The sequence below is a fragment of the Chironomus tepperi genome, unplaced genomic scaffold (assembly GCF_022539635.2).
Source record: "Chironomus tepperi strain 1889 unplaced genomic scaffold, CSIRO-AGI_Ctep_v1 contig_48, whole genome shotgun sequence".
NCBI lineage: Eukaryota > Metazoa > Arthropoda > Insecta > Diptera > Chironomidae > Chironomus > Chironomus tepperi.
Window position 1 is genome coordinate 1,630,264 of NW_027226170.1, and position 22,207 is coordinate 1,652,470.

Sequence of the window (22,207 nt, forward strand, 5' to 3'; positions counted from 1 at the left end):
TAGTCGCAAGCGGCAGAATTAATCCCAAATAAGTCGGTATTGTCAATAAGGAAGTAGGTTGACGGTTAAATATATATTTGAATCATGTACCGAATTCGCCTTTGTTTGTAAAAGTATCAATCCCCTTTTAAACGTTTAACATTAAAATAATTCGTTTAATTAAAGAAATTACATAGTTTAAAGACTTTTTAATACAATTCAATGGAAGATGTACACAGATTAGAAGGATCAGCACCGCAAACAGGAGGATTAGTTATCAAAAAGAAGAGTAATGAGGATAAAAAGGATGTTTTTAAAATTCCAGTATCAAAATTTGGTCTCGATGTGTTAGCTAAAAAGCTGAAAAAGGAACGAGAAAGTGGTTTGCTTAGTTCATTTAAAGATGATGAGGAGGACGAAGAGTCCAAAAAATACAGTATCAAGAAAGAAAATAGTGAAGATGAAATTCAGTTTAAGAAATCAGATGCAAAACTTTCGAAACATTATAGATCCAGTAATGCACAAGCAGAAACTCCATCTCATTCAACACCGGCTATAACTGATTCTGTAAGAGAACATTATAATGAAAGAATAAGTGATAAGCATAGGAAAGGTTTGTATACATCCAGTAAAGACAAAGATCGTCGTAATGATGACAGAAAGTCACATAAAAGTTCCAGTAAAGATAAAGATAGATATTACGATAGAAAAAGATCAAGGCATGAAGGAAGTAGTAGAAGTAGTCATCGTAAAGACCGTGAAAGATCAGACAGGCATCGAGATGTAGAAACTCCACGTCATTACGAAAGCGGTTCAAGAAGTTCAGTCGGTAAAAGTTCATGGGATGACGACGATGAAGATGATTATAAATCAAAGAAGAAACGATCATCTTGGGACTTTCCAACACCAAAGTCATACAAAAGTCGATCTGAAGATTCTGTTCGTTCCAATCGGTCAGATTTGTCACAACGACCAACACCAGCACATAAATTTAATAAATGGGCACCAGATCGGAAGAAAACTGGAGCAACTCCTCGAACAACAAGAGGTGATGGCAGTGATGCAAAGCCTTGGGATTCAGAGGAGGACAGAGATTTATGGGAAAGAGAACAGCAAATATTGGATCGACAATGGTATAATATGGACGAAGGATATGACGATGAAAACAATCCATTCTCAGGAACAAGTTCTGATTATATTCGTAAGAAGGAAGAACAATTAGAATTAAGAAAGAAGAAGAGAATAAGTGCACAGCAACGACAAATCAACAAGGACAATGAATTGTGGGAGAAAAATCGAATGATTACTTCCGGTGTTGTGACGAAAATCAACTATAATGATGATTTTGAGGAAGAAACAATCGATCGAGTAAATTTATTAGTTCATCATGCAGTTCCACCTTTCCTTGACGGACGTATTGTGTTTACAAAAGTCATGGGTAAGTTCATAAAACATCAAAAAAGTATATTTTTAACTAATATTAATATTTCTTTATTGCAGAGCCGGTTATTCCAGTGAAAGATCCAACAAGCGATATGGCAATGGTCGCAAGAAAAGGTAGTCCACTAGTAAGAGTTTATCGTGAACAAAAGGAGAGAAAAAAGGCACAGAAAAAGCATTGGGAATTGGGAGGAACTAAACTTGGTAATATTATGGGTGTTCAAAAGAAAAAGGACGATGATGATGGACAATATGATGCTGAAACTGACAGTACAGACTACAAAAAAGGTCAAAAGTTTGCGGAACATATGAAGAAGCAAAATGAAGACTCGAAATCAGAATTTTCAAAAAGAAACACAATAAGTCAACAGAGAAGGACATTGCCAGTATTTGCTGTGCGACAGGAATTGCTTAATGTGATTAGAGAAAATAATGTAGTAATTATTGTGGGAGAAACTGGATCAGGAAAAACTACACAATTAACTCAATATTTACATGAGGACGGATACAGCAATTATGGAATGATTGGATGTACTCAGCCTCGTCGTGTCGCTGCAATGTCTGTTGCTAACAGAGTATCAGAAGAAATGGGAACAAAATTAGGCCAAGAAGTTGGTTATGCTATTCGTTTTGAGGACTGTACTTCAGAAAATACTATAATTAAGTACATGACTGACGGTATTTTACTTCGAGAAAGTTTAAGGGATGGAGATCTTGACAGCTATTCTGCAATCATTATGGACGAAGCTCACGAGAGAAGTTTAAGTACGGATGTACTGTTTGGTTTATTACGTGACATTGTTGCTAGAAGACATGATTTAAAATTGATTGTTACTTCCGCTACAATGGATGCTACAAAATTTTCACAATTCTTCGGGAATGTCCCAACTTATACAATTCCTGGCCGTACTTTTCCTGTTGAATTGTTCTTTAGTAAAAATACAGTTGAAGATTATGTCGATTCTGCTGTTAAACAAGCTCTACAGATTCATTTAGGCAATTTGGAAGGAGATGTACTTATTTTTATGCCTGGTCAAGAGGACATTGAAGTAACTTGTGAAGTGTTAACTGACAGATTGTCTCAACTTGATGATCCGCCTGAGTTATTAATACTTCCAATTTATTCACAACTTCCATCTGACTTGCAAGCAAAGATTTTCCAAAAAGCAGAAAATGGAATTAGAAAATGTGTTGTGGCAACAAATATTGCTGAAACATCGTTGACTGTAGATGGTATAAAGTATGTAATTGATAGTGGTTACTGTAAATTGAAAGTCTATAATCCAAGAATTGGTATGGATGCATTGCAAATTTATCCAATATCTCAAGCTAATGCTAATCAAAGAAGTGGTCGAGCAGGAAGAACAGAACCTGGATTAGCTTATAGATTATATACAGAACGACAGTATAAAGATGATTTACTTGCTCTAACTGTTCCTGAAATCCAACGAACTAATTTAGCCAATACTGTGTTGCTTCTAAAGTCACTTGGTGTCATTGACTTGCTATCATTCCATTTTATGGATCCGCCACCACAAGACAACATTCTAAACTCACTTTATCAACTGTGGATTCTTGGAGCTTTAGATCATACAGGACGATTAACAGGACTTGGACGACAAATGGCTGAATTTCCATTGGATCCACCACAATGTCAAATGCTTATTGTTTCATGTCAAATGGGATGTTCTGCAGAAGTTTTAATTATTGTTTCTATGCTTTCCGTTCCATCAATATTCTATCGACCAAAAGGACGTGAAGAAGAAGCTGATAATGTCCGAGAAAAGTTTCAAGTTCCAGAATCTGATCATTTAACATATTTAAATGTTTACCAGCAATGGCAAATGAACAGTTACTCATCAAATTGGGCAAACGAACATTTCATACATATTAAAGCAATGCGGAAGGTCAGAGAAGTTAGGCAACAACTTAAAGATATTCTAACTCAGCAAAAACTAGAAGTTGTATCATGTGGAACTGATTGGGATATAGTACGAAAATGTATTTGTTCAGCATATTTCTATCAAGCAGCACGACTTAAAGGCATTGGAGAATATGTAAATTTACGTACAGGAATGCCATGTCATTTACATCCAACAAGTGCACTTTATGGTCTTGGAACATCTCCTGAATATGTTGTTTATCATGAACTTGTTATGACAGCAAAAGAATACATGCAATGTGCAACAGCTGTTGATGGATATTGGTTAGCAGAATTAGGTCCAATGTTCTTCTCAGTTAAGGAAAGTGGCAAAAGTGGACGAGACAAGAGACGACAAGCAGCTGAACATTTACATAAAATGGAAGCTCAAATGCAGGAGGCACAAGTAGAGATTGAAAGAGAGAAGCAAGTTACTGCACAAAAGCAAGAAGCAATCTTAGCTAAACAAGAAATTGTCACGCCTGGAAGTACACCAACACCAAGACGAACTCCAGGCAGAATTGGTCTGTAAAAAAAATAGATTATGTCAATAAAAAGCTGTTCTTTCAAATATATATGATTTAAAATTTATTTTTTTTACTTCCATCGCCGTTGAACAACATTCATTCTTGGTATGTATCATACTTGTCCAAAAAGTCAGACACGAGATTTACATTGAATGTAAAAAGTAAACAGAGTTTTTGTTTTTTCTAAAAGGTAAACATAGTCACATCAAGCCTTTTTCCAGCCATTATTAATCTAATACATATGTATATCATATAAAGTTCATCAGATAAATACCATTTGATAGTAATGTATACGCATTAAGTACAAATAAAATTTGCTTATCGAGTAACTGATAGTTAAAGTATTTAAGGAAGATCCATCTCATTATTGTTTATATTCCCCTCTTGAATGGCATTCATAATTTAACAAAATTGAGCATTCACATAGTTCCAGTGTACATGAAATTTCCCTTGCTGAGTGCAGACCTTAGTGCTAATTTTTGATTCAATCTTGACGGGTTTAAATTAATCCAGATTAAATCAAAAATTAGCACTAAGCTCTGATGGTTAAAATAATATAGTTAGTGCAGTTTTTGGCTTTTTTCAGCGCATTTTCGACTGTAAATAATTTTGAGAACCACAACATTTTGTTTAACTTTGCTTCCGTACGTCATAAAGGCACTAGTTTTCAATCGAATGGATTATCGTGTTAATTTTGATAAAAAAATAAAGACGGAGATAAAGGAAGAAATTCATCAAACTTGAAAATACTCTTTGATCTGGTTCTTTTCTAATTTTGTAGCTCAAATGACATCATGATCGAAAATGCGCTCAATAAATAGTTTAAAATTGTTCTACAGATCTTTTTAAATAAATTTTACTAAATTTTCTTCTTCTTTTTTGTCACTTTTGTTATAAACAATTTGGATTGTGAATTAAATTAAATAATTGTGCAACATTTGTAAAAATCGGAGGTAAAATCAATCCATAATAACTTAACTATATATGTGAATCCTTAGTGAGTTTCATTCAGCTATTCTGATAACTTAAAATACATTTTGTGATGTTCATTAATATAGGATGATGTTAATTTACTACTGAGAATCTTTGTGATTTTGACGGAAGTTCCGATTTGGCTTATAAAGTATTGCAAAATTCTTATCATCCTTTGTCGCATTGTAAAAATCATTAAAAGTTATAGATCCTACATTATTCACATCTAAAGAGTAAAATAACTTGTTTAACTGGTCTGGCTTAACTTTCACAAAATGTTTCATAACATTATTAACAAACGGTTCTCGGTGGAGACGTCCAGCCTCTCCATACAGCTATAAATATTGGAAATAAATTTTGATTAGCATTTAACCGTTAAAAAAATAGAGCAATACTCACCATAAACATCATTTTCAATAGCTCAATCTTAGGTTCAGAATACTTAATCAGGAACAGTGCATGCAATAAATACTCTTTAAAATCAATCACATCTCCAATATCACTTTCACTAACAAAGAACTTAAATAAGGTATACGACGTATTATCAGCTGGTATTTTTAGTCGCTGTACAAATTCACTGAATTCCAAATAATAATCCTCATTGCCTTTAAAATTCTCCTTAACTATGTACTCTTCAATTTGTGATTGAGCAAGTCTATAAAATTACAAGTCATTAAATAAGCTCAATCATAAGTTAATTAATTTAAATTACCCAATTTTTTCTCTGAATCTCTTGACATCGGAAAGCTTTTCCGCAAACAATAATTTTGTTCTAACTGCATTCTCCATTAACTTGCAATCATCGAATGTGTAGTCAGATGTTGGAATATTTAATTCCCTAATGTCATAAGTAGATACGGAAATTAGAAATAAGCTCTAAATTGATAAAACAAATACAACAATTTACTTTGACATCAGCCTCTGTACATTTTGAGCGTAAAGCTTTGGATCCTTCTTTTCCTCTTCGTTAGGTACATAAACTGGTAAATACTCAATTTCCACGAATGTGTGAAACTGTGCTAATGTTCTCCAAATCAACAGAAGTACATCTGGACCACTCCATGTCCTAAAGAATAATACAATTATTAGATTACTTTACATCTTGAATATGACAATTTAAGTCTATTCCTTACCATGTGAATGTATCAATTTTATTAGGATATCGAATCAATACAGGCTGAATAGGCAATCCAGGATAAAAAGCTCCACATTTAAATTGTATCAAACTGGTTCTGTTTGTACACGTTCCTTCCGGAAATATCATCGTCTGTGGCCAGTCATCATTTGATTTCACTCGATTCAAAATGTCTTGAATTGTCAATTGCCGTGAATTATGATCTTCTCGATTCACATAAATTGGCTGTGCCATGTCAATGAGTTCTGATTTTGTCATTGAAATGGAATTAAAAAATTTAAATTATGTTAATTTTATTCTTACATGAGAACTAGACGTGAGCAGCTGACGAGTTACATTATTAGTTCCGTAATCTATCCTAAGCGACACATGATTACACATGACTGTCATTTATGATCATTAAGTGACAGTAATGTGACAACATTACATGTGTTGCTCGGGTACATCAATGCATGACAAGATTAACAAAAGCTTAATGTTCTTCGTCTGCTGTTCGAGTCTAGTGCCGAAAAACAATTAATTATCTCACAAATAAATTATGCAGGAAAAAGAAAGTTGCAAACAAGACAAGTCGCTACAAATGATAAAATTATGTATTTTATGTTATATCTTGTACATTCGCAAAAGCGTGCGATTCTGTTATACGAAATGAATAAAATTAAAAAAAAAACAATATGATGTCACATAATACAAAACTGATAACAAGCAATAAAGTAATATGCACACACATGCTATGTATCATCATCATGCTAAGAGCGAAACTTACTGCCCAAACTTTTATCCTCTTCGCGTACAATTGGACTGCTCATTTTCGTCACAAATATAACAATTGCATCAAAAAATGAGCTATGTGGAGCAGCAACTAGAATTCTTGCCTCATCGCGACCCGAACGTTTACCTTTCACAATAACTCCAATTCCACAAAGCATCCACATTGATAAAGCAATTTGACACAATATCGACTTCATGTGCCTTTTTTATATTTTTTTAATACAGTTTATGTACGATATTGGATATATATGCAGCATATATAGTTTTGCAATAAAAACACGATTGCATTTATGCATAGTAAAATTAATGAGAAAAAAAATTCATGGAGGAGAATTAATTAATAAAACTTCATATTCAGAAATCAAGGTTTATGTTGCATGATGTAAAAAAGTCATATTGATAAGGATTATTATTATTATATTATATTTGTATGGAAATAAGCAATTGTCATGAACAACAAATAATTAACTAAAGTCAAAAAAAAATTGTCAAAAAAAAAGTCAACAAGAGGAACAATGAGAATATGAATAAAACATTGAATAAAGACGCCAAGAATATGTATCATTCAGAATCCGAAGCTTCAACTTTCTTTTTCCTTTGTCTCAAATTTAAAATTATTCACTCTTGACGCATTTTCCCTTTGCTTACTTCCTCTAGAGTCTAGTCAAATGACATCCTAAATCAATCTTAGGACTTAAAAATAAATCCCAGGATTAATCTGAGATTCGAAAGCTATAGCCTTGCAAGCATAAACAGAGTGAAAATGCGCCGATGCCGCTCAGTTCCAATAGACTGACGACTCGAGCAGTATTAATAAAATTATTCTTTCTTTTATTACTTCCGTAAAATGGAATATCTCCAGCTTCAATTTTTCCAACTACACATGACGGTCCGGACAAAACAACAGTTAATGAGTCAAAGAAGCTTGAGTGTGGGGCACCTAATAAAATAGGTGCTTCCTTTGGATCTGCTCTCTTTCCCTTAATCTTAACATAATGAGCTGAGCCAATGACAAACATTCCTCGAAATATCCAGCCTACAAATGTCCTTAATTTCCTATAATTTAATAAATTAATGAATATGATTTGTGTTATCCCATGAATCTGTAGACTATAAAGTAATGATTACATCTCGTTGATATTGAATAATTGACGATATTTGACACCAAGGAAATCATGAATGCAAAGTGAATTCATATAAATGTATAATTAAATGAGAATGTGTATAAAATTGAGTGCAACTCACCTTCTCCATCCTTTCAGCGGTCTAAGTTTTAAATCTTCACGTGTATATCCATAAATTCCAATGTATGCTAAACACCAAGCAAAAAGCAATAGAATGAACATACATACAACGCGTATGGGCACTAATAAAACTGTCAAAATTGCTGTCTATAAAGAAAGGAAATAAAAGAATACGAATGTAAATGACACGGTGATTCAGCTTGATTCGTTCCTCGAAAATGACTTTGTAATTATATTTTCGATCTAAAAAAACTTATCTTTCGTAATAAAAAGTGCTAAAGCCACAAATTAAAAATTGACTAGATATCCGATAACTGGTTATAACATGTGACGGTGTTCAGCTCATTTGTATATACATATAATCTTTAGCCTAATTCACAAAAAGAACTGCACATGATACTCATTAAAACATAATTTGCAGGTGAAATGTCTTACTATTTCGTTAGCCTAAGTCAACCTTCCAAAATTTACTATTGCATAATTTTCGGGTCAATACCACTTTTTGGCTCAATGAGGAGCTATCCAAAATTATTTTCAATGTTACGAATGTACAGCATTAGGAGAGAGAAGATGATGATTAAGAAGAAGATGTGTAATTTTGGCCCTTATAGTAAGTAAAAGTCAAGGTGAAGAATATACTTCATCGTAGTGTTTACTAACTGTATATACCGTGCCATTCTTATATTTAACGGAAGGAAATATTGTTCGCAATTATAAATATATCGTTCGATTCCTTTGTGACAAACGTCTCAGAAAAGTAAAGTCACAGCGAGTAAGATGCAGTAATGTTTATTTTCGTATGACTATAATTTTATGACGAAAAACATCGTACGATATTTAATGTGAGGAATGTGACGTATACTGATCAATTTATTATGCATCATTTTTCGCAAAATATTTTCCTCAGACGTAGAAATCAGATGATATTCATAGTCAATTTTTAAGACGCACTATTGCTGTAACTTTTGTCTTTTTAAGGAAAAAATTCCACGAATCTTAAAAATTTCACCACTTGAGCACTTTTGGATATGATCATAAATGAATGAGTCTATTGTTATAGTCAATATTTACCTTTATTTTATCGAACAACTCATTCTCTTTATCCCAGTAATTTTTGTCGCGTAGAAATGGATTAATAATAACTTCTGATTTAAATTTTGCACTTCTTTTAACACCATTGTGAGTTTCTAGCTTAATATCCTCCTCAGAAAACATGTTGACACTATTTCTTGATTTTTAATATCATCAGTTTGCTTAATAAAACTATTATAACTATGTGATCTGGCTAAAAACTATTTAAGTAATAAAGAATTGAATGAAAATAATGCGAATGTTTTTGCTGCTGCTCACTAACTTACAGTGTTGGAATTTACTGTGATTGAATGTATTTCTACAATATTTCAAATTCTACAATTGTCGTTATTTTTTGTACCGATTACTATGATCTAAACAACTCTCTGGAAGTGTGAAAATGATACAGTTAGGACAGAACGAAAGGACTTGCCAATCGTCCGAAAATTTCTGGATCTTTTTCTCAAAACCCTATAAATGTTTTTATTTAAGAATAATTTGCATGGTTCAAGGATTTAAATTTCTAATAACCGTTAAATATTTAAGAAGTTTTCAATAGAAACTTTTGAGTAGATATCCTTGATAAAGTCATACGTGACATGATCCTTCCTCAACATCATTTTAGCTAAAACCAGAACAAAAGCCTTAATGGATGTGTTGTAGGCTTCATTGAATGTCTTTAATTCGTTATCTCTGAAATAACGTAATAACGTAGTAATGTAGACGTGAAAGGAAGCAATATTAATCAACTTACTTGTCTTTTTGATTAAAAATATTAAAGATAATTTTCTTCGATTCTGGGAATTCCGTGCACACTTGCTCATTTACACCATCGACGATACGATAAGTAGATTGGAAAACATTTGTGTCATTTTTCTTCGTCTTAATTGTTTTTAAATTGACAAGCTCTTTCGACTGAAGTAATTGATGAACTTGTGGATAGTGTGTCGTGATAAAAATATATGGAACAAACTCTTTACCGCGTTCGACGAAATGCTCTATTGTGGCTGTCAACAAAGCTATTCCTGTGATAAGAAGACGGTATAATTATGTTAATGACCTTCTTATGTATCTTACCGTCCTTATAATGCGTTCCTTTCCCAAATTCATCAATTAAGATCAACGATCGATCTGTGCTGTTCATGATAATTTTAGACATTTGTTGTAAGTCACTCATAAAAGCAGATTCGTTGTTATAAATTGATTCTGGGGTGTAAATACGAGTATAAATAGAATGAAGTAAGGTGATGTTGCAATTTTCCGATGCAGGAACAAAACAACCTATGTGAGCCATGTAGCATATTAGAGCTATTTGCTTCACATATATACTCTTTCCTGAAGAGTTTGGTGCTCTTATAATATTTATAAAGTCATTGTTTTGGTCATTAATTAATGTTGTACTGGGTATGTAATCCTTAATTTGTTCAAGTAATGGATGTCGTCCATTAATGATTTCAATCTTTCTGTCCATAGTTATATTCGGTCGTACATACTGATTCTTTTCAGCAACTTTTGCGAATGAAATAAGACAGTCAAGTTTAGCACATAGCTTCGAAATTTCAGCTAGTTCCGCAAAATTTTCATTAATGTATTGAATGAGTTTGTGAAAAATTTCCATTTCTTGTGCGACTATTTCCGTCATTTGTTTGTCGTATTTTTGGTTCCACAGTTTACAATTAGGTGTCTTAAAATAAACAGCTTCGTTTGTTTGAAAAACTATTTCGATCTCATCTGTGTCATTAAAATTGCTCAAATTTAGTGCCTCAATTTTTAAATTGGTACCGATTAAAAATCCAACTTCAGGATAATAAATTACTTGAAAATCATTTAATGGATGATTAAATTTCAGTATTGATGCATCCGGCTTCATATTACCACAATTTTCAATAAAGTCATTAAGATCGTCTCGTTTAAGGTCCAATGCTTGATTTATTCCTTTCTTGACAATAAATCGTTTTTTCTCGTCAATTCCTTCCAGGTCTACAATCTTATCGAGAGCATACAAAATACCGTTGACCGTCAAACCACTTTTACAATATGATCCCAGTTCCTCAATAAATGTATTTTGAACAGAATCAGAAGGAAATGATGAACAGAGCTCACAAATACTTGCAGCATGATAAACTGTTCGTTTAAATGATTTCCAGTCATTTGTCTTGCCATGATTGTTGATGATTCGTTGCAGAACAGCATTTATGTTGACAAATCCACTCAAATATTGCTTAATTCTTTGAACATGCTGTTCATTTTCCTTCTTTAAGCACCACTCAATTGTTGAGAATCTCAAATTTAATTCATTCATATCACGTGTAGGTTGTCGCAAAATGTTTTTCAGTTCCTGAGATCCAATAGAGGAATTGCAGTTATTCAGTAAATTGTAAAGTGACAAGCCGTCTTTACGGATTTGCAATTTAAAGCTCGATGGATGATAAATGTTGGAAAAAATGTTGAGTGAATTGAATGTTGTGTCATCCAATAGAACTTGTGTCTGCAAAATTGAATTGATGACATTTGTGACAATCAGCTTCTTCTCAAGTCCAAGAAAGACGTGACGCCACTTTAAATAATTTTCACCCAAATATCTCAGTAAATTTCCAAAAGCAATCACAAATAGCTCCTGATTCATTGGAAAAACAGAATTCATGAAAATTTGGCGATCAGAAAGTGAATAGGAAGAAGCATTGGTCATTCCTGGCAAGTCTAATTCGTAGATTCGTTTTCGTAGTCCTTCTTGATGATTCTTCCGGTCAAATGGATAAATCGACAAATTACTTAAGCTTGCATTGGCTGTACCTGCTTTACGAACCTTGTATTTGTTAATTTGTTCTGCATTTCCTGTACATGACGGATCTAATAGTTCCAGAATTTCTTGAAGAAAAGCGTTGGAACCTGAAGACAGGACTAAGTATGACGGCATTACTTGACGAAATATGTTTCTCAACTGTGCATAATCCGGTCGAAGATCAATAATCTCTTGAACAATCTAATACAGTCATTAAAATAATGACTTAATGCTTTTAAAAAATAAAATTATTAACTTACATGAAGTTCAAGTGTTTGTAGATTAAAATATGCTGCGGCAACTGATCCACTATCCCAGGAAACGGATAAAATGAACTCGTCTTCACTGTTTTCTTCATCAATCTCCATGTTTCTTGTTTAATTTAATTAAATCGCGCTAAGAGCTTTTCCCGTTTCCTGGATTTGCTGGTTTTGACTTTTTTCCAATGCAAATTCACACTTTTTAGACATTTATAGCTTCTCCAGCAAACTAATCAATGGTTCCTTGTTTGCTCTATCGCCTCGAATGCTTATTGTTGGTCCAAATACAGTATTTATTTTTAAAAAAAACTTAACTTTTCCTAAAAAGGAAAAGCACAGGAAAAATCCAGGGATGGTAATGTAATCCACAGACAAAAATCAATTTGAAAACCATGTAATAAACCGATTTCGGACGTAAAACTTCACAGTCATCACTTATTTGTTTAGTATTTAAAGGCTGTCTGGATTGCTGTATGATAGCTGTTATAGCTTCTTTCTTCTGTCCAAAACTTTTTTCATGGCATGTCAAGGTTCCAACCCTAGAAGATTAGTGTCATTTTTAGGTTAGTGGAGAGACGTCGTGTTCTCCTATTAAATTTGTGGGTAAATTGGACTTTAAATTGTTTAATCCCGGCCACCTCATTTCAAAAATATCTTATGAGTTGAAACATGAAGAAGCTGTGGAGAAGACGATTGGGCTAGTGACTGCAAAAATTAACTCAATTAATTGGTGATTGAACCTTTCATCTGTCACAAAGTTGCTCTAAAGTTGAAGAATTGCGAAAGTGCTATAACATAATGTGAAGCGTTTTATTATCTTGATAATATTCGGTAACAAAACTGAAAGGTGGACACAATGCTTAATGAAGGTAGCAATGCTGTGGAAGTAGTATCTCAACGATCCATCTCTATCTTTCGACAACTTCTGTCAATTCGGGATGTTGAGAACTCTAGCATTCTTATCAACACATCCAATCCAGCACCTTTTTAATCTTACTTACTTAATTTAATAAATCAATATAGGAGCTTTTTGACAAAAATTCGTTGTAATAAAAACCGTATTTTTTGAAAATTCAAAATCAAATCTCAGTATTCATTTTTCTATGGATTTTTGTCAAAAATTATAAGTTTTTTAAGCTTTTCGAGCCTTAATTTAATTAAATTACCGCAAAATTAACTAACATATCATCGATTCTACCAACAAATAATTGCAATAATATTATTAAATTTTTTGTACCAAAAATCTTTTATCGTGTCATCACAAGTTGGCAAGCATCACCGACTAGTAATGTGTACAAGCCTGATTCATAAATGACGTTTATGATTTTGGGTAAGTAGGAAATTTACTATAATTAAACTCTTAATATTTAACCGCTTACGCATATTTGATTTTGAATTTGAACAAGACGTCACTTCGGGGGAGGGGTAAACAAATTGCCCAATTATTTTTTGTTTGGACGTCATTTGTGAAAGATTCCTTACTGAAAATTTGGTAAATATTTTAATTCTATTTATTTGTGGTTCAAAGCCTCGAATAGCACGTTCTAGTCAGTAAATAAGTTAGTTAAAGATCTCAAGAATCAGATAAAAATCAAGTTATAGCAAAATACAGCCGAAAATAGCGATATTAACAAAGAAATTATTTTATTTTAATTTTGCAGTAGAAAAAAGAAAAAAATTAATCATTGCATGAGCTTATAGAGAAATAAAAGAGATCACGAAATATGTTGGAAGCAATTCAAGACATGGAAACTGAATTTAGTCCAGATAAAGTCAAAAAATCATGGAAAGCAAAAATCGAAAACAAGACATTGGAGTCGACAGACGTGATTAATTATTTTAAAATATCTGCTCCATTCTTCCTGAATGTTTCAAGGAAGGACAATGTCAGCGAAATAGGTGAGTCACTAACTTGATTTTTCATTGTGAATGTTCACAACAAAAAGCATGAAAACTCAAAACAAAGAAAAAAGAGAAAAACTCTTAATTTTCTCTCTCTTTTATCATTACTTTCCATTTCAAAACATTAATTCTTACTTGCCGATGATAGGCTTATGCTAGTTTTCATAAAAAACCTATAAGTTTGTTTATTGGGTAACAGCACAGTGCATATATAGGTATATGATGAGTTTTCAATTCATATTTGTTCCATTAATTACGTCATAGGATAAATTTATTTTGGATGACTTTCTTGTTTCCATAAATATCTCCAGAAAAATTCATTAACCAAGATATACACCATCATACAATCGTCATCAAAGTTAATACTTTTATTTTTGTGTATATATGGGATATATTTTCGTGTCGACTTTCTCATAATAACTGCGCAGAATGAAATTAGAGAGAGAATAAAATGAAGAAAAAACTTGATTCTTAAACATTTTTACATATTTTTTTATAATTTTTAAGGAGGCTGCACATTTGATGAAGATGGTGCAAGAACGGCTATTATAGATATCGTTCAAGAAATAATTCTTGGCAATAAATGGGAAGAGACTCTAGCCAAATTAAAGACCGGTAATAATGTATCAGCTGTTTGTGGCAACATTTTTAAAAATGGGGAACCAACATACAGTTGCAGAGAATGTTCAGTCGATCCTACTTGTGTCCTCTGTGCATCATGCTTTAAGAAATCTTCACATCGTACTCACAAATATAAAATGTCAACTTCGTAAGTATTGATTAAAATGTTGCTTTTTGGACCCAATTAGAATAACAATAATAATCATTGTCTGATTACAGATTTGGTGGTGGAGTTTGCGATTGTGGTAAGTTTGACACAATATTCATTTATTCATTTGGACACAAAAAATAATGACAATGAATATAAATTTATGTAGGCGATCGTGAAGCATGGAAGAAAGACTACTTTTGCGAAGATCATGCACCTGCGGAACCAACAGAAGTAGATTATTTAATCACGGACGATATGAAGGATATTTGTCGGATTGTTTTCCATGCAATACTAGTTTATTGTGTGAATATGCTTCAAATCGATTCAGATTCAAATTTCCCGGATTTTGAAACCGATAAAGGTCACTCTGAAGATTTATACTGCACACTTCTGTACAATGACGAAACACACACATTCGATCAGGTAAGCATAATTTAAATGTGTATATCCATATATTTCATTTTATTCATTTTTATAACGTTCTAAAAGGTCATTAATACTTTGACAAGTATCGTAAAATGCGAACAAAAGGAAGCAGTAGAATATGTGACGAGCATTGACCGTGATGGACGCTCAGTAGTAAAATGTGCAACATTCAATGCATGTGTGAAACTAAAGAATGAAATTGAAAAGAAAGGTGCAAGACCGACACTTTCGAGTTCAAAATTGCAGCCGCTCAAGGTCGCGATTTTTCACAAAGACACTGTTGCTTGTCAAAATTTTGCCCTTCAACTCCTTCATTGGTTTCAAGACTTTCTTGGCTGTAGCGCAAAATTCAGATCAGGTAAACTTATTTCAATCTATATATGGATATGCGTGATAAAATCAACGGTTTTTAAAATTGGAATATATTTTCAGTGTTTTGCGAGATCATATTGAAGGCACCATCAAGCAGTAATTACAATTTACGACAAATCCTTTTGTATGATATAAAGTTGTGGAAAACAGCTCGAAGTGCATGGCATCGTTTGATAATTTCTGGAATGCTTATGGAATATGAGAATAAGAAAGAATTGGCTATAAGCTTTACCAAAGTTTATACGAATATAATGCAAGATTTCTTACGTGATGATCATTACCACAGTTTCTCTGTTGTTTCAATGAGCGTTCAACTGTTTACGGTTCCAACAATTGCACATCATTTGATTTCTCAAGAATCTGCATTTTTCAAGTTGATGCACACATATTACGCAGAATGTATTGAAAAATACGTAAAGAATAAGACTTTAGTATTTCCGAAAAATGCGTCTGCTTCATTCAACAAGCGAGCACATTACATTCTCACAGATCTTCGATATTTATTGACTTTCAAGCCTGAAGTCTGGACACAAGAATTACGTCTCGGATTCTTACATGGAATTCAAATGGTTCTACGATTATTAAAATGTATGCAAGGAATGGATACAGTTACAAGACAAATTGGACAACACATGGAATATGAACCAGAATGGGAGAGTGCCTTTACACTCCACATTAAGTTATCCTCATTAATCACATCAATCATTGAATGGTGTAGTACTGATAAAGTGATATTAATTAAAGTTTATAGAATGGTTCTCTCAGCACTAAATGAAACAAAGTTTATTATCAATGAAGCATATCCGGAAGTGAAAGAATTGGCCGATCATTCTGCTAGTTGTTTAATGTATGACGTTGCATCAAAACCTGTTTCAATCCACTTGCCATTAACACGTCTGTTAGCCGGTCTTTATATTCACCTACAAAAATTCAACTTAACATTTGATAATGTATCAACAACAAATGATAAGCCATCAGCGGCACAAATCATAGAACCTGTTTTGTGTACACGAACGATGATTGCTGAGGTTTATGCTGGAATGTGGCGTAGAAATGGATATTCGTTGTTAAATCAATTGTATTTCTATCGTAACGTTAAATGTCGTAGTGAAATGTTGGATCGTGATGTTATTATCCTTCAAATGGGAGCATCCTTAATTGAATCCAATGAATTTCTAATTCATGTCATGAACAAATTTAATCTACTTCAATGGACGGAAAAGAATTATAAGCCCGTTTTAATCGAAGAAGATACAAATCGTCAAATTGTCAATATGATTGACGAGTTCCTTGAACTTCTTATTATCATTATTGGTGAACGATTTATAGTCGGTGTAGGACAAATTACAGAAGATGATCGAATTAAGAAGGAAATTGTTCAGCAACTTTGCCTTAAACCACTTTCACATTCAGAAATCAACAAAGCATTGAATGATGAGCATTGTGCTGGTCATGAATGCGACATTGAGCCAGTAATTCATGAAATTGCTGTCTTCGAAAGACCTCAAAATTCTGATAAGAAAGGAGTTTACAAGTTGAAGGATGAGTACTATAGTGAGTATAACATGTACTTCTATCATTATACTCGTGAGGATAAATCCAAATCTGAGCAAGTTCAATTAGAGCGCAATAAAAGTAAAAATGGACTTAATTGCTGCCCACCTCCAAAACTTCCTCTCTTGGCTGAACCATTTACAATGATTGCCAACTTATTGCAATGTGATGTCATGCTACTCATCATGCATACTGTCTTACGTCAGTCAGCTGATCTCAATTGTCAAACATTTTCTGAAGGTCATTTACAAAAGGTATGGATTTTCTGAACTAAATACTTGATACAGCATATAAACTTAATTTAATTTAATTAATTTGTAGGTTCTTCATTTAATTGGCTATGCAATTCAGGAAGAAGAAAGCGAGCAGTATCCATTCTTGCAATTTTTAGAACGTTCATCAAAGTGGAATTTATTGCAAATGATGGAAGAATTAAAGTCTGATTCTAGAGTTGAAAGTCAGCGCGATTTTCTGCTTTGGACAATTAAGAAATACAAAGATCAACAAACGAAAAAAAATTCTCATAATGAGCCAGAAGATGCAGAAGCTGCCTCAGTTGCAGAAGATAATGATGCACAAATGGAGAATGAACAGGCAATGAAAGAACGTCGTTCAAAGTTGGCGGCTCAACGACGAGAACAACTCTTGGCACAGATGGCAAAAGCACAAAAAAGTTTCATTACATCACATGCTGAACATTTTAAGGATGATGTAAGAGCAGAAGATGATACAAGTATGGAATGGCAGTCGTCATTTGAAGAACAAAGAACCGTTGCCTGTTTAGGTAATGATCGAAAGATTGTCCATAATGATGCAGTAACATCAACATGTATTTTATGCTCCGAAGAATCTTCTAATAATAGTTTATGCATGGTTTATCCTGCATTCATACAAAAGTCAAATGTACTAGGTCATCATCATGTGCCCATGTGTAATGAAGAAATCGTTAATCCAGAAATCGAGATTAAAGCTTCTCCATATATCAATTCTTGTGGACATGAAATGCACGTTACATGCTGGCAAGATTATTTTGCTAATGAAATGCAGAAAGAGAGTCGACGTCCATTTAGGACTAGGAATCCAAGCATTTTCAATATCGACAAAAAGCAATTTTTATGTCCACTTTGTCGTTTCTTGTCCAACGCAGTTTTGCCAATTATTCCACCTTTGAGTAGTTTGAATGACAACAAAGCCAAGAATGTCACAGATTTAATAAGCTTCGATGTGTGGTTTCAATTAATGAACAATTACGTCAACTCATTACATTTTATTGGAAACGATATGAACATTTTCAAGCCTGGTTCCCATATCAAAGAGGAAATGCAAAGGAATTATCAAGAATGTGTTGTTGGATTTTTGAAAGAGCGTTGTAATTTTGAAGAGAATACAGCTGAGCCACAAATAGCTCTTAATCCAGATATAAATAAATTCTCAAAAGAGTTTATGACATCAGTCAAGAAAATATCACCAACTTCAGGCGAAACAGATGATTTAGATTTGTATACGTATGCCTTTCAGACATGTTCGTACACGATAGAGGCTCTTGAAATGTACATGCGAGCACTTGATAAGCCATTAACGGAAATGTCTGTACGTTATGAGAAATGTATTACAGGATTAATTCGATTATGTGGATATTATGGTCGAATGAACTTTGAAATATTAAAAGAAAAGGAATCGCCATCACTTACATTATCGTACTATTCCCTACTCATTTGTGCACGTGATCTATACAATACAGTTTTTGGTAAGAATCCTGATGAGTCGATTCTTCACTGGAATACATTTGATATGATGGTATCGTTGTTATTCATCACTAGACCAGTTCTATTTCCACAAAATACACAATATTTAATATCAAGAGGAGATACACTTGATTATACAATCTTTAATGCAATGTTTGGTGCAAATTTGTTAAAGATTTTGTTGACTGTTAATCTTGAAAACGTTCAAGAGATGGATTATGAGGATGATGAGATTTCACAGGGAACTAGCACTGAAGAATTGACACAAGATGATCGTAATTTACTCTCAATTTATGAGAAATATAATATTTATCGTAAGGATGAAGGATTAGGTGATGAAAATTTGATAAAAATCAAAAAGCAGCTGGTTGAAGCATTAAAGGACCAAAGTAGAACCTTCTTAAGATGCTCATGTATACTCTTTCATTATTTGACTGAAGTTCCATTACCAGATGAAATGAGTTCACTTGAAGGTGATACATTTGAAATTTTGGCAGATTATTTGAATGTTAATAAGAATCTTACAACATACTTTAATGAGTCAAATATGCTGAATTTCCTACAACAATGTGCAAAACACAATGCAGTAACTAATTATCGTACTAAAATAAGAAATGGGGAGAAAGATAATCTCCGACCAATTCATGATTCAAATCCAAAAGTTCGTCAACTTGTCACACTTCCAGAAGATTATAGTGATTTAATTAATTCCGTATCATTATTTACCTGCCGTAATAATGAACGTGAAGATTCACGAAATCCAACGATGTGTCTTGTATGCGGTGAAATTTTATGCTCTCAAACTTATTGTTGTCAACGAGAAATCAATAAAGCTGCAGTCGGCGCATGTAATTATCATGCTGAAACATGTGGAACTGGAGCTGGAATATATTTACGAATTAGAGATGCTGAAATTCTATTCTTAGGACAAAATACTGGATGTTTCTTGTCAGCACCCTACTTGGATGATTATAATGAGACAGATCAAGGATTACGTCGAGGAAATCCTCTACATCTATGCCATGATAGCTACAAAAAGTTACAACAATTATGGCTAAGTCATAGCATTCATGAAGAGATTGCACGAAAAACCGAGTCACAAGCACACATTTTCCAAATTCAATGGAACCATTTGTAGATCCTAGTTATTGAAATTTCTTTCTCGATCCTGAAATATAATAATAATCAAGTTTTATAATAGTACGTTATATTCTTTCACGTTTAGTCCCCGATTTCTATGATTTTAAACTTGTTATCATGAATGGAGAATATCATAAAGCTCGCTTGAAGGATGTTATGTACTCTGTATGGAGTGTAGACTTAATTTTTAGCCGTTAATATTTCTTTAATAAAAAAATTATCTAATTGAATTATTGTCAAATCTAAAATTAATCCAAAATATACAAGAATAAACTTTTGAGAAGAAAAAATTGACACTTTTTTATTTGTAAAGCTGCTAATGACTTCCTATACATAATTTTATTTGTTTATTTAACTAGACTAGCTGCCAACAAAAATATTTCGTAATATTGTCGACAGTAGCAATGTTTATTAAGTGTGGATATTCAGCTTTACAAATTATTATTTTTCTCATCGTGTCTGCTTGCTGCCATCATTACTATCGAGCACCAAACAATGGATTCGTACCTTCAGGAACTTTAAACAATTTACAAATTCAGCCTAACAATACTGTTGTCAATACTTATACAAATCAGATCATACCAAATGTCTATGGAAATGCTAGTGGGATATTCCTCAATAGGACTATCGGATAAGATCGACTGCTGAAGCTAAATTATCTTCAGGCCTGGAATTTCAAATTGGAATTCAATTTTGTAAGATTCACAAAATTAATAAGCACTTTTTCTTAATTGCCTACGGTAGCTTACTTACTTCGCTGGCCGTACAGATCAATTTTTATCAATGACTGTAGCAGTTAAACTTAATCAATTCTATTAAATGGATAAACTGTCAAACTTCATAGTTTTTGGTATCACACCAAATTTGTCCATCATTACTGAATTATTAATTTTAATGATCCGTACCTAATAAGCTCATCAGAATAATGATTTGTTTGTCTAAGCTTTAAGTCATATTACTGACCCAAATGTCAATGCAAAGTCATTGAAAATAGTGAAGTCACGATGGGTACTTGTATCAAATTTAGATTCTTGCTGATTTTCCAGTTCTTCGCGACATCTGTAATTTGTCATCACTTTTATCCAACAAATAGCTTTGTTCCTTCGGGAACATTGAATAATCTTCAGATTCAACCAAACAACACTGTCGTCAATGTGCTGACTAATACAATATTGCCAAATGTCTTTGGAAATGCAAGTGGAATATTTTTAAATGGAACTATTGGATAAAGTTATTAGACTGTCTGGTGCTGTTTTTGTTAACTATTTATTTTTGTTGATTTATTGAATGAATAAAATGTTTTGAATCTTATAATATTAAAGTCTTTCCTTATATTCTTAAAAATGTGAGTTGTTCTATTATTAGCACTGTAAAATCCACATCATAAGATTTGGGAATTTCAAAGAAGAACATCTTATGATTGCAAGAACGTGACAAAGGAGACAACTTGTTTAGCTAGTCATTCATGCATGACGTTCAGTATGGAAGGGGTTTTTAGATCTTTGAGGCACTTGCAAAAATAAATATCAGGATTATGACTTAAAGAATCGAGACTGAAACGGCCTAAAAAGGCATACAAATCATTAGGATGATAGTTGAGTCTTAGGTAAAGGTTATTGAGACGTTTTTGCAATTCCTAACGATTTTGATGAGCAATTTTGTCCGTCAGAAAAGCTTTCAGTTTTTCAAAATTCAGTCTTCCTGGACATTACAGCATGTCACATTGTTGATCTTTTGTTAGCTAAAAGTTATGTGTTTAACGTGAAATGAGGATGCAAAATGGCCAGAAAGTGCTTGTATTTGAGTCTCCAGAGTAATTGGTGCAATTAATTTTTTTGACACAAAATCACTCAATTTATCATTTAGGTATAATTTTAATGAGTCATACAAAAAAGTCTTGGTATTGACGGTAAACAATAACACCTTTTTTCCGTCACCACAATTTTCGAATTAATGGAGGTAGTTTATTGCACTTTTTACATTAAATTTATAGTATATATATTCTTTGTCACTTCATGTCAAACACCATAAATATTTTCTGTCTGATAGTGTCTAATGTATAACAAAGATCTACAAAATGAATAAAGTAATTCTTTGTATTGGCATACTTGCTATATTCGCGGTGTTTTTGATTCCCGATACTGAGGGCAAGGAAAGCTCTGAAGAGAAGAAGCATCACTCTGGTTCTACAACG

General features: G+C 33.0%; 4 protein-coding genes across 6 annotated transcripts; 2 read left to right on the forward strand and 2 right to left on the reverse strand.

Moving 5' to 3' along the window:
• Nucleotides 1–119: 119 nt before the first annotated feature.
• On the forward strand, nucleotides 120–3,915 carry Prp16 (ATP-dependent RNA helicase l(1)G0007). The gene is made up of 2 exons (XM_070652466.1): nucleotides 120–1,417; nucleotides 1,480–3,915. Exons 1-2 carry the CDS (start codon nucleotides 202–204, stop codon nucleotides 3,870–3,872), a joined length of 3,609 nt encoding a protein of 1,202 aa, XP_070508567.1. The 5' UTR covers nucleotides 120–201; the 3' UTR covers nucleotides 3,873–3,915.
• Nucleotides 3,916–4,471: 556 nt separating this feature from the next.
• On the reverse strand, nucleotides 4,472–9,356 carry LPCAT (lysophosphatidylcholine acyltransferase). Of its 2 annotated transcripts, none has more exons than XM_070652479.1 (8): nucleotides 9,061–9,356; nucleotides 7,991–8,136; nucleotides 6,741–6,946; nucleotides 5,973–6,219; nucleotides 5,747–5,905; nucleotides 5,552–5,677; nucleotides 5,239–5,494; nucleotides 4,472–5,174 (listed from the first exon to the last, which is right to left on the reverse strand). In XM_070652479.1, exons 1-8 carry the CDS (start codon nucleotides 9,202–9,204, stop codon nucleotides 4,941–4,943), a joined length of 1,518 nt encoding a protein of 505 aa, XP_070508580.1. In that variant the 5' UTR covers nucleotides 9,205–9,356; the 3' UTR covers nucleotides 4,472–4,940. The 2 variants fall into 2 exon arrangements, with proteins under 2 accessions (XP_070508580.1, XP_070508579.1); XM_070652478.1 differs by lacking the exon at nucleotides 6,741–6,946 and adding an exon at nucleotides 7,584–7,801 and having other exon boundaries at nucleotides 9,061–9,354.
• Nucleotides 9,357–9,593: 237 nt separating this feature from the next.
• Nucleotides 9,594–12,279, reverse strand: LOC139099448 (mutS protein homolog 5-like). Its single transcript, XM_070651910.1, has 4 exons — nucleotides 12,103–12,279; nucleotides 10,138–12,043; nucleotides 9,815–10,085; nucleotides 9,594–9,753 (listed from the first exon to the last, which is right to left on the reverse strand). The coding sequence occupies exons 1-4, from the start codon at nucleotides 12,208–12,210 to the stop codon at nucleotides 9,594–9,596; spliced, it is 2,445 nt and encodes an 814-aa protein (XP_070508011.1). The 5' UTR covers nucleotides 12,211–12,279.
• A 1,281-nt stretch (nucleotides 12,280–13,560) lies between these two features.
• Ubr1 (Ubr1 ubiquitin ligase) lies at nucleotides 13,561–20,243 on the forward strand. 2 transcript variants are annotated; one of them, XM_070652575.1, is made up of 8 exons: nucleotides 13,561–13,594; nucleotides 13,764–14,001; nucleotides 14,512–14,773; nucleotides 14,845–14,870; nucleotides 14,943–15,199; nucleotides 15,266–15,560; nucleotides 15,635–17,382; nucleotides 17,450–20,243. In XM_070652575.1, the coding sequence occupies exons 2-8, from the start codon at nucleotides 13,827–13,829 to the stop codon at nucleotides 20,009–20,011; spliced, it is 5,325 nt and encodes a 1,774-aa protein (XP_070508676.1). In that variant the 5' UTR covers nucleotides 13,561–13,594; nucleotides 13,764–13,826; the 3' UTR covers nucleotides 20,012–20,243. The 2 variants fall into 2 exon arrangements, with proteins under 2 accessions (XP_070508676.1, XP_070508677.1); XM_070652576.1 differs by lacking the exon at nucleotides 13,561–13,594 and having other exon boundaries at nucleotides 13,683–14,001.
• The last annotated feature ends 1,964 nt before the right edge of the window (nucleotides 20,244–22,207 follow it).